The 16,541-nt window shown below is 37.3% G+C and overlaps 1 protein-coding gene across 1 annotated transcript; it reads left to right on the top strand.

The window, feature by feature from the left end:
* Positions 1-5,123: 5,123 nt before the first annotated feature.
* Positions 5,124-13,420, top strand: LOC148846712 (O-fucosyltransferase 36-like). Its single transcript, XM_088950666.1, has 3 exons — positions 5,124-6,805; positions 11,736-11,985; positions 12,995-13,420. The coding sequence occupies exons 1-3, from the start codon at positions 5,511-5,513 to the stop codon at positions 13,169-13,171; spliced, it is 1,722 nt and encodes a 573-aa protein (XP_088806792.1). The 5' UTR covers positions 5,124-5,510; the 3' UTR covers positions 13,172-13,420.
* Positions 13,421-16,541: the final 3,121 nt, after the last annotated feature.

The following is a 16,541-nucleotide window of genomic DNA, read 5'->3' as shown; positions in this document are numbered from 1 at the left end:
GCACCATCTTGGTAAACCGGATTGAGAACTAGCCTATGTAAGCTCCGGGAAGCTCATGGCCGGCTCAAAAGAGTTGGAGTCACCACCCATTTTTCATAGGAAATGGGCCCTCATTTCAGGTTTGAAAATATTGATTTTAGTTTTTGATAGTGACTCCGTCCTCCATGGAAAAGGAGATTTGGGTCCCAAGAATTGGGAGAGGGAAGGTGTTAGGCACCCCTCTCTCCAAGCTGCTGTTGCAGCCCAAAACGGGAGTTGTCCAAGCTCAGTTTCTTTTAGAGAAAACAAAAATGGTTGCAAGAGTTTCTTAAATCTGGAGGAACATACTTTCAACTCCTCCTAAGACCGAATTTGAAGTGATGTTATCAGGTCTTAGGTACTAATTTACCCAAGACCCTCACCTCTCTACCTCTATTCTTAGTCAAGAAGAAATTGCAAGCAATGGTTCACCATTTCAGAACCTCAATCAACCCAGAAAAAAACTAAAAAAAAAAAAGACTTACCTTTCGTATGTGCCTTGACAGGAGTTTTCCAATAGTTCGAAATGAGGTAGAACGAACCTTGAATGGGTTCTTGAGCTAAGGAGTGCTTTCAATTGTGGCAACTTCCACTTGAAAATGGATGATGCGAATGTTGAATCTAGGGTTTAGATTACTTCTGAGTTTCATGTGAACAAGAGGCAATATGGGTTGGAAGAAAGCTCTCTTCTCTCTCTCTCTCTCTCTCTCTCTCTCCCTCTAGGTCTCCTCTCTTTCAAGTCTCTCTTCTTCATCCGGTCCCCCCCCTCTCAAGCTCGAGTTGGGCCTCTATTTATAGAGAAAATAGTTTAAAATTCGCTCAGGTACAGTGTTTGTGGCTGAACAGAGTTCTTTTACTGAAATAGGAAAGATTTTTTCAAAGAAATGGGTGCCTAATCAGCTTTCTTACTTGCTGAAACATTTTCTTCACTTTGGGGGTGGTTTTCTTGGGTTTTGTGCAGTCAATGGGAGATTAGGGCATGTCAGACGCTGTAGTCTCGTATTAGGGGCTGTCAGTGGTAGAAAATGTAAATTTGATGAACTTTTTAAAGTGGTTTTGTCTTTTATTGGTTTTAAGTAGGGGTTTGTTTGGTATTTTGGGTTTTTTAAGCCTATTAGGCTATGTTTCATTGGTCCATGTGTTATAATGGGTCAAGAATGAGTTTGACGTTAGCTATCACCCATATAAGTCTTCAAGTTGGGCCAGATGACATGGCGATTTAATCTGGTGTGTCAAAACGATACCTTTCTAGTTTAATGGACAATTGTGCGAATAAATTTGGTGTCCTGGGTTTTTTTGGGTTTTTAAACACAGTGGTGATGTCTGATCGGACAAACAGGGTCGGGAGGATTAAGATATCTGGCTGACAAGTTTAGATCAATAAGATTTGCTAAAATATAATCTTTGTTCGATAAAGGATTAAACGAGAGAATTTTGTGATGAAATTTGGTGGGTTGGCAATTTTTGTCACCCTGAATCTAATTGAAGTGATGGGTTTTTTTATCAGAGGTGTAGATTGACTGATTTAGTTCAGATCATGGTCATAGCTTATGATTTTTTTATCACGAGAGGGTTTTAAATGGAATTTTACTTTTTCAATGGTCAAACGGAGGTGTTTGGTCGTGAGATTTGACATGGTGAGGTATTTTGGGTTTTTGAACACAAAGGTAAGGTCTGGTTTGTCATGTAAAGTTGGGATGATGATTGGTAGGGTCTAATTAATAAGATTTGTTGGAATAGGATGTATGCTTGATGGGGGGGGGTTAAACGGGGGAATTTTGAACTACAATTTGGTGGGTAGGCATGGATTAAGGGGAGGATTTAAGTGGATGGTTCTGATCTGAGAAAAATATGGTTGATCTTGGTAATCATTCAGGGCCATCAGAATGGGACTTTGATGTTTTTTGCGGTTGATCATTGTAGATTGGTGGTGGGATTCGCTTATTGATTATCTCCTAGTGATCTTGGGGTGATGGATATGTTGGATTTGATTTTGGAGGAGTTGGAGTTTGGATATTGCATAGATCAAGGCTGTTAGAAAGGAAGTTGGTGTGATGAACGGTGGATGTGTGACTATTTTATAGTTTCCTAAGTCTATAGGCCATATTTGATTGGACATTAATGTTGATCTCCAAGTTTTCATTTGTCTTGTGGATTGTGTTGAAAGATGAACTTTTGGCTTTGTAAAGTCTCAATTTGATCTGGTTGTGATTTCAAGTTTTGGGGTCTAAAAGGAGAGTACGAAGAGGTAGGGTGAAGGGACCTAGAAAAATTGGATGCTGATAGCTATCCCTCTTTGTTGGAGGTAGTAAGCTACCGAATAATAAAGAAAAAGAAGCACATTGAGATTTTTGTGAGGGAGAACAGGTTAGAGGAGGAAATTTTGTTACTGGAATTTTAGTCAAGGTTGAATTTAATGTAGTGCAAAGCCTTTGCTTGGAATGTATAATATCATATGCCAAGGGAGGGTATTTCGGATTTTAGGAAGTCTTGAGTTGATCTGGTTATGTTTTTGAGTATCTGGGGTCTAAGAGAAGGGTACCAAGAGGTGGGGTGAAGGGATTGAGCAAAGAATGGGTGCTAACACCTAGCAAGAACCGGATATCACCCCGCCCGCTTTGGGCACGACTAGATATACACTACCTACTTACGCGGAGTCCGCCTCCAAACCAAACGGGCTAGAGATATCGGATGTGCTTCTTGAGCCTTACAACAGCTTGCCTATATAAAGGCGTCCCCTTCCTCATAAAAGGTATGCACGATTTAGCTCTCATATTGCCCCAACTATCTTGCTTTCTAGCTCTCTATACATTCATCACTGACTTAAGCATCGGAGTGCCCACACTGGGAAAGCATCTCGAACACTCTGATCTCTCTTTGTGCTACTTGACTAGGCAACCTACTCAGTCCAACGTCTGAGCTGTCCTCCAACAGGGAGCATTATATCGCGCATCATCATAAACCGATAGTAATTGGGACCCTATATTAGGACCTAGAATCGACCCATTGGTTCCAAGTCCCAAAACTAGAACTAGCCCAATCAGTTTGGGTCCATCAGACCTATCGGATTGGACCCACCCATTGACAACCCTACCTAAATATTGGGCTCAAGGGAAGAGAATAATTTGTTAGTAAATTATTTCTAAATAAATAAATAAATGTCTATTAAAATCTCTCTCAATGTCAACTCTCATTTATTTTATTGATTTATAAATAATTAATTTACTTTTATTAACTAAATAAATGCTTAGATAATAATAATAAAATAAATAAATAAATAAATAAGTGTCTATTAAAATCCTTATCTCAATGTCAAATCTATCTTATTTTATTGATTTATAAATAGTTTATTTAATTTTATTAAATAAATAAATACTTAGATAATAATAAAAATAATAATTTAGTAAAATAAATCAATAAATGTCTATTAAAATATTTCTCACAATGTCAAGTCTCCTTTATTTTACTCATTTATAAATAGTTTATTTACTTTTATTAACTAAATAAATGCTTAGATAATAATAATAATAAATAAATAAATAAATGTCTATTAAAATCTTTCTCTCAATGTCAATGTCAATTCTATTTTATTTTATTGATTTAAAATAATTTATTTAATTTTATTAAATAAATAAATTCTTAGATAATAATAATAATAAAAAAGAATAAATAAAAGTTGAGATAAAGAATAGGTGGAGAGAGAGAATTAAGGGAGAGAGAAGATGGATGACCTTTCATTTTGTAGGATGGCATAGTCCTAAATAAGATATCATAGATGCATTGATATAAAGAGAGCAAATTTGTCTTATATGTGGCATTTTTATAATTTTTTAATGCCTTAGAGTCAATTAAATTAAAAAATCTGTCTTATATGTAATAGTCTTGTAATTTTCAAATACCACAAGGCAATTATAAATTGAAAGGTTTATCTTTGATGGTCATATAATTTTCGAAGAACATAGAGGCAATTATAATTCAATCACATAAAGGGGTTTGTCTTTATGTGACATTTTTGTAATTTCTAAAGAAAAAAGGCAAAAATTACAAATAAATTTTATATGTTTCACCCTCAAACTTTCCTTTATACATATTTTAGCTTAATACATTTATATAGATGTTCCCAATGTAGGGCCATAGTATCCTATGAATTGGATTATTGTGGGCAAGAGAACTAAATTGAAAAATATCAATTATCAACCATTCCCATTTCAAATAGTGTTGGGCTAAAACTGTGAAATAACAAATGAGGTCATATCACTACATCAAAGGGTCGTGGTTTACTGTTTTTTAACCCACGACTATTACAATGGCTTTAGCTTTTTTTTTTTTTTCTGAGTTAGAACAATATGTACCTTTTCTTGTAAACATGTTCCCTTCAACAAACAGATAACCGTGGCATTTGGTTTGTCGGTGGGACGGAATAGTATGAACTTTGACTTAACCGGATCCAACCATTTGTCAATGAGCTCATATCATATAAATTCCCCATCCGTTAAAACATCATTGGTGTACATCGACAGAAATTGTTCACATCATATAAATGTATTTTTATGACCAAATTAAAAGGCAAGTCAACCTTATAATGACTAAAATGTCTTAAACGCCCAACTGCCTTATAAGATTTCTACTTATTGAGAGGCACTTTACTTTCTTTCTAGTTCTTGAAAGTATTTCAAGAAACTGAAAAATGGGTTTTTGGTGAAATAATAACCGGGGTATTTTTAAAATATTGAAAAATGAGTTAAATACAAAAAGGGTAAAATAATAATACGTACTAAACCCATTAATCTGTTTTACGTCAAATTGCTTACATGAGGTATATTGGACATTTTTAAAAGTTATGATGAATTTAAGAAAAATGTTGAAAAGTTATGGTAAATTTTAAATAATTTCTCTATTTGAAAAAAAAAGGAATCTTCAATCCATAGTATAGGCCGTAGTTTCTATCGAGAACGACATACAGGCCCATTGCAGAATTTTGATTTCCACTAGATCTACAACATGAGATTTCAAGCGTGAATCTCCTACACTTTCTTCATATATGATCCAGCCGCACATTAAGAATATCTTCCTTATACGTATACTAAATTCAAAGGTAAATAGATGTCCCCAATTTGCGGCTGGGGCGCTGGTTTACTATGCTTTCAAAGCTTTTGCTTGCAGAGGCCGTTCCGCTGCATGAGAAAGGAAGGAAAATTGTGTTACAATCATTTTCTCATCGTAAGTGGTAACATCATAACAACTCTTTGTTCTTTTATCTCTGTCCCTGGGTTCGTTTGTAAAGGAAGCAAAAACAACCACAGCTGAGAATCTGAGATGGGCGGGCTGGCAGTCACAACTTGAAACCAGACTATAGAACAATTTCTGTGTTGCCTCTGAACGAAAGACCTTAATTTCACTGCCACTCTTAACACTGTCAACCACACCACCCACTTAAAACAATCTTCCTCACCTCCCTTCTCCCTTCTCCCGTCCTTTCTCCACCACCGCAGATGGAGCGAGATAGAGACTCTCCTTCCTCCGACGAGGACGACGACCACGAAGCCCTAATCGACCCCACCGACACCAAATCCCAACGCTCTACCTTCGAGATCGGCCACCTAAAGACCCAACTTGCTCGTCCTCTTCGCTTCAGTAAGCGATACCTCCTCGCTTTCTGTCTCATACTTTCTCTGATCTTTCTTTATTTCTCCGTCGACTTCGGTAACCTGTTCCGTAGCGTATCGACTATGAAAATAGCTGACTCCGGAACTGATCGCATGCGAGAGGCCGAGTTGCGGGCTTTGTATCTCTTGAAGCAGCAGCAATTAGGGCTTCTGAATCTATGGAACGCTACATCCATTCATTCCAGATCAATTTCTGTAATTAATCCAAATTCTACACTGGATATCATCTCCAATTCAACTAAAAATGCTAATTCGAATTCGACATTGCAAATGGAGGATCTTATACCGTCAATCGAGGATTTCAGGTATGCAGTGGTTAATCAGATTAAGTTGAATAAAGAAATCCAGGAAGCTCTGTTGTCTTCCCACCGAATCGGGAACTTATCGGAGTTGGGAGATGGCAATGTGGTTCCTGAATTCGGTGGTTACGGATTTGATAGGTGCCGAAAAGTGGAACCGAAGTCGGAGGGGAGAACGATCGAGTGGAAGCCCAAGGGGAACAAGTACTTGCTTGCAATTTGCGTGTCTGGGCAGATGTCGAACCATTTGATTTGTTTGGAGAAACACATGTTTTTTGCTGCGGTTCTTGGTCGCATTTTGGTAATTCCGAGCGCCAGAGTAGATTACCAATACAATCGCGTTCTTGATATTGATCACATAAATAAGTGTTTTGGTAGAAAGGTTGTCGTCTCCTTTGAAGAGTTCTCTGAGATGAAGAAGAACCACTTGCACATAGATAGGTTTATCTGTTACGTCTCATCGCCACAACCTTGTTATGTAGACGACGAACACATTAAAAAGTTAAGAGCTTTGGGGATGACTACGGGTAAGCTTGAGGCGCCTTGGGTAGAGGATATCAAAGAACCGAAGAAAAGGACTTTTAATGATGTATTGGAAAATTTTTCAGCTAATGATGATGTTCTTGCTATTGGAGATGTGTTTTTTGCCGATGTAGAGCAAGAATGGATAATGCAGCCTGGAGGTCCGCTTGCTCATAAGTGCCAGACTGTAATTGAACCAAGTCGTCTGATTATGTTAACAGCACAGCGGTTTATTCAAACTTTCTTGGGGAAGAACTTCATAGCACTCCATTTCCGTAGACATGGATTTTTGAAATTCTGGTATGCCCTTGCACTTTTTTTTTTTTTGAAGTATTTCGTAGGGATATTATAGGATGATCATATTATGTTAAGTTTACTTGCTTAACAGTTTGGAAGTGTGTTCTTTATATGTTTATGATGACCTAATGTGATTATTAAGGTTTCAACTGTATTTGCAGCTGCTTGTCTTAGTTGCATGGAGCTGGACAGAGTAATTCCACATTCAAGCTATCGAGTTGTAAACATATAAATTTGTCCATGTTGTCCATGTGCAGATTACCTCTATGGAGACATGCATCCTCCTTTAATAACAGTTACTACATCCTAAATAGTTGTAAATGGTAGTGAAGATAGATCCCAAATTTGAAACATGCTAGAGTTTAACTGTGGCTGCAAATCAAATTGGCTGTTGTTACTGGATTTTGATGAAGTTGATAATGTATAGGACCCTACTATAAGAAGAGTTCGAAACTTCCTTGAATTCTTACAGATCAAAAAAGGAAAAAAAAAGCTTCCTTGAATTTTTGAGAAGCCCCAATCACCATAACAGAATGTCAATACCCAGGAAAAACTTGCTAAACTCTTCTTTTGTTCTTGGGGAGATTTCCCATTCAAGTCAAGTAGGGAGTTTCCTTACATGACCCCACCTATTTCTCATTGGGGAATCATGGGGCCGATTGGAATGATCTGTCAAATTGGGTGCCCATTGGATCCACTGGGCAATAGGGAACATATTGAGATATACTCCAGTGATAATTCATATTGATATCCATGGAAATGGAAATATTTCATGAAAATCTTAGGAAATATTTAGAAATGTTACACTATGGATGTGGACAATCCAAGTCATTCTATTAAGTTGGAAATAGACCACATGACTCTGACGGCAGATTTGAGGAGCCTTAAAGAAGTAACAGACCTAGGGAGAGGAGTGCATTTGGGTTTCTTTTTCTCAGCCTTTATCCCCGCATTGGTCAACGAAGTAGGGAAACCTCTGGTTTGGGCACATGGCAAAGGTTTTTAGTTTCAAATTTGACCTAATAGAGAATAGCAAGAGGAAAATGTGTGGCCATTTTGAGCCTGAACCACTTTTACATACTGAAGATTACAAGTAATGTCTACAACATTTTGGCAAGAGTTCTGGCCAATAGAATGAAGAAAGTGATGGAGTTTGTTGTCTCCGGTTCTCAAGGTGCCTTTGTGAGGATCAACAGATATTGGACAGTGTTCTGATTGCCAATGAGCTGGTGGATTGTAGGCTGATAAATGGAGTGCTTGGCATTGTTTGTAAGGTGGACATGGAGAAGGCATACGGCCATGTGAATTGGGATTTCCTAGATTATGTTCTTAATAGAAAGAATTTTGGTTCTAAATAACATAGCTAGCTTAAAATTTGTGTAACTGCCCCTATGTTCTCTGTTATTATCAATGGGGATCTTATGGCTCTTTTTTCAGCTCTAGAGTGATCAGACAGGGAGATCCCCTATCACCATTATTATTTATTTCTAAGGTATTCTATTAGGTTTTAGAGTTGAGGATGTGCATAAAGAGGTGGCCTATCACTGGTTACATATTCTTCCCAGGCCACAGACAGATTATATCCTACAGTCTGATGGAAGTTTTAGGAGAAATCAGGATGGTCTTACTGCTGCTGGTATTGGTGGTATCATCAGCAAAGTTGATAGGGGCCTGGTTTGGGCTTTTAGAGGTCCAGCTACAGCTTCAGATGCAGCTAGTGCTGAAACCCATGCCCTCCTAGAGGGGCTCCAGATTTCTACTCAGAAGCAGTTCAGAAATCTAGTGATAGAAGAGATTTCAGGAATGCTATAAATTGGGCCAAGTTCAGGGACTCAGCTCCTTGGAAGCTTGCTCACCTTCTTGAGATCCATGACATTTCATTTTCTTTAAATTGCAGCTTTAGATGGATTCCAAGAGAATTGAATCAATTGGCAGATAGATTAGCTGAATCTGGATTGGGAAAGGATCATTTGTATAGTGTGAATACATTACCATTTTAATTGTATGGGTTCATGTGTTTTTGTTTTTTCATGGCCCTATCTTTTACATCTTCTCATGTACATACTTCCCCTTTTTGATTAATACAACTATACAAGTTACCTTTTCCTCAAAAATATACTCAACCTTTTTCAAAAAAAAAAGTTTTTAAAAATGGACACTTTTAAGGATAACCGGTAGAGATACAAGGCCGTCCTTGAGTACATCAATATTATAAAAATTAAACTTTTCACATTCAGTCCCAGTGCAGGTGTTCCCCTTTCAAACCTCTCTGTTGTTTGTCTCTTCCTTTGCTAAAGTATCAGCCAAGAGATTTGCAGTCCTAGGCACCCTCTTGTATGATCTGTTCAAATTTCAAAATGTTGCTTAGTGCTTGTGCCTGTCTAATCAAGGGCTTAAAGATCCAAGGAATTTCACCTTCTGCTCTCGGCCAAGATATTTACTGGCAGTCCCCTTCTACTATTGGATCTGTCCATCAATGCATGGAGACTACTTTAAACCTTGGATAAGGGCCAGGAGCTCTGCCTTAAATAAATACCTTGCCCAACTGGGCTTTAGAGGCTAAGAAGAATTTTTCTTTTATTATCTCTCACCACTCCACAAATTCCTATGGCCCCTGGGTTGCCTATGCTGCAACCATTGGAGTTGAGTTTCGATCTACCCAGTTTAGGCTCCCTCAGTTCCACTTGCATTTGTTGCTCTCTAAATTGTTAACTCACCACAATCTTCCAATCTCTAAACAGTTCATCCATGGTAACACCTTAGATTTATCACACACACTGAGGCTCAACATTGCTATTCTTATCATGGTGGATCTATCATGGAATTCGCCTCTGTTCTTTGTGTTCAAAGATTTTATCATTCCTCTCCCACCACAGATTCCATAAAAATCTGCCTCTGTATAATGCCACAGTTTCTTTTGCCTCTTTCTGTGACATGAACTAAGCTTATGGAGAAGAGACACTGATAAAAAAAAAAAAAAGCTTATGGAGAAAAGATCCATTGACATTTGATGGTTCTATCCCCAAAGATAAGGAAGAAGTGGTTCCATACCTGAGTAGCAACTAGGAGAAAACTACCTAGTTTTCTATTTCCTTTGAAGTTTGAAGCCTCTCACTGGAATTGGCTGTCTTCAATAAAAAAAACCTTCACCTTTGAAGGGGCTGGACCAGTCCATAAGGTTTTAACAGGGAAAAGGTGTGTCACAATGGTCTAGCAAAGAGATTTAAAGCAGAAAGCACATGAATACCCACTAGGGGTGATCATGGGCTGGGCTGGACTTAGCTTGACATGAGGGCTATAGCCTGGGCCAGGGCCTGGGCAGGGCTTTGGGCCTAAGTCACTAATAATTTTTATAACATATATAATATATATTAGTAAATACTTAATATATAAATAATATCTTACAGGTCGGGCTCGAAATGATCATGATCATCCCTAGCTACCACCAGAGTTTGGACTCCATACCCTCACATCCAACCTTGGAGGACAAAGATAAACCTATGCTAGGACCTCTAGCATGTTAACAAGCTTAGGAGTTTCTAAATCTCTCAACCCCAAATTCCAAGAAAGGCCATTGCTATCTATTAAGGCAAAATCAGCAATGGCTCTATGGTATTTAGCATACTAAATGGGATACTGTATTTGCACCGATAAAAAAAAAAAGAGAGAGATTGTATTTGTATCCTTCTTCTGAATTTCAAGAAATTTAGAGTTTTATCCACATTAGGCATATTTGTTTCTCTGTCCAAATTTATATCTGGTTAACTTAGATTAAGGGAGCTACTGTCTTAGTTAATAGTGAAATCATTTGACATTATTTGTATCCTTCTTATGTGTTGGACTTTGGCTTTCATCATTGTTCGATAGCATAAGAAACTGATGTGCCTATCCATATTGTCATTGCAATATAATGAAACTAGTAGATAGTGTATGGTGGATTTGCTTTTGTGATAATCCAAGTGGATAGGTGTATAGGTCTAAGCTTATTTAACATTCTAATATATATATATATATATTCATGTAAGTGTGATGAAGATACTTGTATATTTATAATTTGATGTGATGGCTTGTAAAATTTATCATATTATTAGGTATTCTCACAAGTTACAATACCATGGCTAATATTAGCAACTAGGGGTGTCAATGGACTGGTTTTGGGTTGGACCCCATCCAAATCAAAATCATTTTGGACAGATTGAACTGGCCTATAAGATATATTGAAATGGGCCACTCCAGACTTAATGGTCCAAAGCATTTATTGGATTGGACCTGATCCATCCATAGTGGATTTATATTGGATTGGGTAGGATTTAACCAATATCCGGTCCATTAATAGAAGATGAGGATACAGGTGTCAATGGACCAAATTAGGGTTGGAACCAATCTAAATTGAAGTCAATTTGGACAGATTGGATGGTCCAGATTATTCATCAAATTGGATTGGACCTGGTCCATCTGTAATGGACTCATATTGGGCTGGATTGGATTGGACCAAATCCAGTCCAATTGACACCCCTATCGCAACACATTAGATATGGCATATGAGTAATATAGTTTTAGTTGCTTGTATCAACAAAGTTCAGAAGGCAAAATACATCATGTTATAAATGATGTTGGAAATATGGGGATATTTCACGTGGGAACTAGTGAAATGGAGGGTTTCCCTGTCATGGATGATGTAGCTTCAACCTTCTACCTTCAATTGTAGGTTTGCCTATCTATTAGCATCTTTCCACCAGATGAAGTTATCATCTTCTGGGCAAATATACAATTTCTTAATGTTTGGAGAGGCAAGCCCTACCATGAAGTGTGGCCTGATACTGCATATGCACAAGGGAGAAAATGAAAACATAGTACCAGTCAAAAAGAAAGTAAATAAAAATAAAAGGTTGTATCAAAGTACTTCTCTGACAATTCATGTTTATCTTGTCAGCAATGCAAAGAAGCCTAGTTGCTTTTTCTCCATTCCTCAGGCAGCTGATTGCATTACTCGGGTGGTGGAAAGGGCCGATGTACCAGTAATTTATTTGTCCACAGATGCAGCAGAAAGTGAAACTGATCTACTGCAATCACTGATTAGGCTGAATGGGAAGGCCATCCCACTGGTCAAACGGCCAGCTCGCAATTCAGCTGAAAAATGGGATGCTCTTCTCTACAGGCATGGACTTGAGGGAGATTCCCAGGTGAGCTTAAGTTTCTTTTATACTTTGGGAGTTCAGAAGTAAATTACCCAGTTCTTGTTCCATAAAACTACGTATCTGATGGGTTACTGTTAATAAATGGCAAGTTATTTTGACTTGATGTAAATGTTCAGAACAACTTTACTGACCATCCACCTTATTTTTCCAAAGCATCCAAAATTGTACTAGTAGCTTAAAGACATTTTCTGTTCTTGGATCTTTGATACATGGTTTTCCTGGTCAAGGAACCAAATGTTTGGGATACCGTCATTCTATAGATGTTATGCATTTGTGGTTCAGGGAACAATAATGGGATTGTTTTTATCTACAACTTTTTTTCTCAAAAGCATGCAAGTGCTAATTTGTTTATTTAGGAAAATCAATCAATTATTACAACAGTACAGTAAACTTCCACAGAGAAGCAGTTCTACTGAGCCGAAGCTCAAACGCCCCTTTTAAACACATCCCCTTGCTACTCCGGTAGGCAGGGTCCAACTAAATGTCACTTGGATGTACCCCCCTCATTGAGGAACGTTTGTTTCATCTGCAAATCAGTATGTTAGATGATTTTTCGCTTTAAACTCAATAAAGTGATCAAAAACTTGCCAAGGCTTCCAGACCTGAGAAAGTGTAGGTAGAGTGATGGACATATGCGTTGTGGAAACAATTTCTTGTTTTTGTGGATTACAAGTGCTGTTTTAAAATGGTGCTAGTTAACCACATATAACACACCCAACAAGAATGATCAGCAAGAAGAAGATACTATGGTCTGCTGAAATGATAGCAATTGGATGGTTACCTCAGTAATTAGATCGATGATGCATATACTGTAGAGGAACAAATATGATTGAACTATGCCAGCTACGAGCATGTCAGAAAAGCATCATATTTGTTTTTTTTTTATGAATATTGATTTTCATTTTTATGTTTATTATTATTTGTTTTTTCATCTGTTATACATTCCTTTTGATCGTAAAGGTATTTATTGTTTTTTTTTTTTCTAATGTTGAAGGTTGAAGCTATGCTAGACAAGACCATCTGTGCTATGTCAAGTGTGTTTATTGGATCAGCAGGATCAACATTCACGGAGGACATACTCCGCCTCCGTAAAGACTGGAGATCTGCATCCATCTGTGATGAGTACCTCTGCCAAGGAGAGGAGCCCAACTTTATTTCGGATAGTGAATAAAGGTAAATAGTTGCAAATTAATCACTGATGGGTAGTCCGGTTTCCTGCTGTCTTATCCCTTGTGATTAAATACGGCACATTGCTGGAGATGTGGTTTGTGTTTACATGTTTGATGTGTATTTTAGTGTATGATATCATTTTCTATCCCGAGTAAAATCTCTTATTGTATATCTACATTTGACTGATTTTAGTCGTCACTTCGGATACTACGATATGCCCTTTCTAAGGTTGTCATTTCAAAGTTCTAAATCTGGGTTTACATGTGGCAAATGAGTCGACGCCAGTGAGGTGAGGCTGACATAGATAATAGTCTGTTGCATTCCTTTGGCTTTGGATATTGAATTGATAATAGTGTGTAAGAGGGAGCCCAGATCTTCCGCAAGCAAAAGCTGTGTGGATTGATAGCATCCAGCCACATACACGTGTTAAATTCATTGGGAGATGTCCCAATGTGTGGCTGGATTCGAGTGCTTGCAGAATTTTTACTTGCACGCAATCTCGTCGTGTCGTTTCCTTTTTGCTTCGTACATCAAAGTTGTGGTTGTAGACATCGGATTTCTTTACAAAATTGGTCCTAGGCTCCGTTTGTTTCTATGCAAATGCAAATATTTACCCTGCATATGCCCTCATGTCGGTTCATGAATACCAAGTCGGCTCGCATCTTAGTCCGGTTTTTGTATTCTTCTCGTTTGTTTGGAATTTATGTAAATCAGGGTACAAATTTGCTGGCATTTGTTTGACATCGATGCAATCTATGAGAGCAAACATAAATTCTCTAATTACCTACTGAACTTTTGGTCAAATAACCACCAGTTCAGGTTCGATGAAATTTGGACCATCCATTCTTATGAATTCATATGCAACTCTAACTTCGTCGTGTAAGATGCCAGCCTAAGAAGATGGATTGATGGGTAGATAAAGCTGGGGCTCCACCCCATAATTCATTTTGGTTCGGATCCTCGGCCATTTTGGTTCAAGCTAGTTCTGATTCTCTGTGCTTTCATGCTTCTGAATTCCAATCGTATATGCCAGGTTGTCTTTTTTTTTTTATTTAATGATGACAGGATAAAGAGTGGGATAGCTATGACTCAGGCGAGTATATGGGGAAACCCATATTTTGTTGATGATCACTCCTCCATATCTGCTCATCTGTTCAAAAATATGAGAATAGAGTTCCTCTCCAATCATATAGACCATATATTGGCACAAGGAACCATGGCTTAAATCACCTTCCCCTTCCTATTCAGTCCCTTCACATTTCATTCATACTGGAGAGATTCTAACATGCCCAAAAGGTACTATCGGGCCTTCAAAAAATGAGATCAAATCTTGTTACTACTGTTCACAACCGTTTTTCTATCAGTTTATCGTGGAAAAAATATAAGGGGACGTGGTAATTTGGAACATCCGGCTAGACCTTACCAAGAACAGGGATACCTAATCTTCCCACATCTATATGTTTCATAATAATTAAAGTTTCTCTTACCAATAAAAAAAGTTATTTTTGGCTTTTCTAGTTTATTGCTTCAAATACAGTCTTGCTGTCTTACTCCTAGATATTATACTGCTTTTCTAACCAACATGGTGTGTAAACAAATCCAATCATTGTCAAGAAATGCTATATATTTTTTCGATAAACAATTATAAAAATACAATATAATTACTAGCTCACAGAAAATTAATTTGAATTTCAAATTTTCAGTTGTGTAAAATATGTTTATATGGCAGAAGTATGATATCTTTTGATTCACACCCTATTTTCAGATCCATGTTGCTTCTATTTGGGGGAATGAGATATTTAATGGATGAATAAAGAATTGACCTTTTGTAAATCCAAAATGTGGTTCCTCCTCTATAAAAACAAATATAAGTGATCTAATAATGATAACAAAGGATAAAAAGGAATAGATGAAAACAAATCCATATATATATATATATATATATATAACCTTCCAAATGATTTGGCTAATTAAACAACCCCCATGCCACAATCCTAGTAAAGAATCCAATGATGCGTTTTATCAGATATAGCCTAATTGTTGATGTGGATGGCCCTACAACCAATTTCTCGGAGGAATATGTTGTATCCAGCTTTACTTCACAATACTTATAATATACATTTTCAGCTTCTTCTCGATTGTTATATGAACAATAAGAATTCTCCCTGAACCCAATAACTTGCTTTTGACACTCGGGCCATGAGTCATACACACTTGGCTTTCTCCCCTTAAACACAACATAAGATTTTTTTCATCCTATGCACTTCATCATTAGGACAAACTAATGTGAGTATAAGACATCAACAATGTAATTAACTATACATATATTTCAAGCAACAACCAAATGATGATATACTACAAACAAATAGTTATAACAAGAAATTTCCATTATATCGGATCATTATAGAAGTTCTAAGGAGTTGTAATAGCTACTATAGCTGCCACCGATTAGTTAATAGGTTTTATCAGCAAATGCATCAACCTAATTTGGTTATAACAAAAAAGGGTAGAAGTGTTAAGTTCCATTGTCTAAACTTCATAACAAGCCAAGAGGTACTACTGCATTCCACCAAAACCAATCATCTTAGATATGATGGATATGACCATCTAAGCCCTAAATGGCTTGTCCCTCACAAGAAAAATATTTGATTCCTTCCCATGTTCATCTAGGTACCCAAAGACAGTGTTCCGGACCTGGATGTCATACCCTTCCATGTCCATAACTTTCCTCCATAAACGGTTTAAGAAATCCATCTCAATTTCCAACGTAAGTGCATATGCAATTTTTTACATTATAATATTCATTCTATTAATTGCATCAATAAAGTCCTGGTTAGGCTTCGGTTTTGATCCATGCACTTTTTTTTTAGCTTGAGGAAACTACCCTACGATTATTGTTGGAGATTGATTGAGTACCATCTTCACAAATAAATCCATCAACAATCAGTGGGGTCGTTGCATCATCATTGATCTCTGGGTCATCCTCTTTAGCACCATCAACATCAACATTACACTTAGTTATTGACTCAAACCCTACCATAGCCTTGTCACTTGTAGGCTCATCATTTCCCAGAACTATTTGCATCTCCTCAAACATCTCCACCACTCTGCCTTTAACACACAGTGCAAGTGGATTGGCCTGCACTGTAGATGGCATCATGACCAGTTAGTAATTTTTAAATATTAATTAAAAAAACCAAATTAACCGCATTTACCTTGATGTAATCATCCCAAACAACTAGGTCAACTATGATTTGATTCTTGGATTCATTCCAACCAAAGCCACTAGTCCCGAGCAACTTCTTGGCTTCCATGCATATGGGTTTTAATATACTCATTCTACTCTTAATATGGGGTGTTCTCATATCAAT

This window comes from Nelumbo lutea, chromosome 6 (assembly GCF_056320005.1).
Source record: "Nelumbo lutea isolate HS-2025 chromosome 6, American lotus-T2T, whole genome shotgun sequence".
NCBI classification, from domain to species: domain Eukaryota; kingdom Viridiplantae; phylum Streptophyta; class Magnoliopsida; order Proteales; family Nelumbonaceae; genus Nelumbo; species Nelumbo lutea.
Note: the sequence above shows the minus strand (reverse complement) of the source record. Positions and strands in the feature narration are given on the sequence as shown.

What these genes read in the sequence shown, in the direction of transcription:
- LOC148846712 (XM_088950666.1), top strand. Translation starts at nt 5,511, where the DNA reads ATGGAGCGAGATAGAGACTCTCCTTCCTCCGACGAGGACGACGACCAC. An exon ending in CATGGATTTTTGAAATTCTG is followed by an intron (nt 6,806 to 11,735) that starts GTATGCCCTTGC and finishes TTATCTTGTCAG; the next exon opens with CAATGCAAAGAAGCCTAGTT. An exon ending in GACTTGAGGGAGATTCCCAG is followed by an intron (nt 11,986 to 12,994) that starts GTGAGCTTAAGT and finishes CTAATGTTGAAG; the next exon opens with GTTGAAGCTATGCTAGACAA.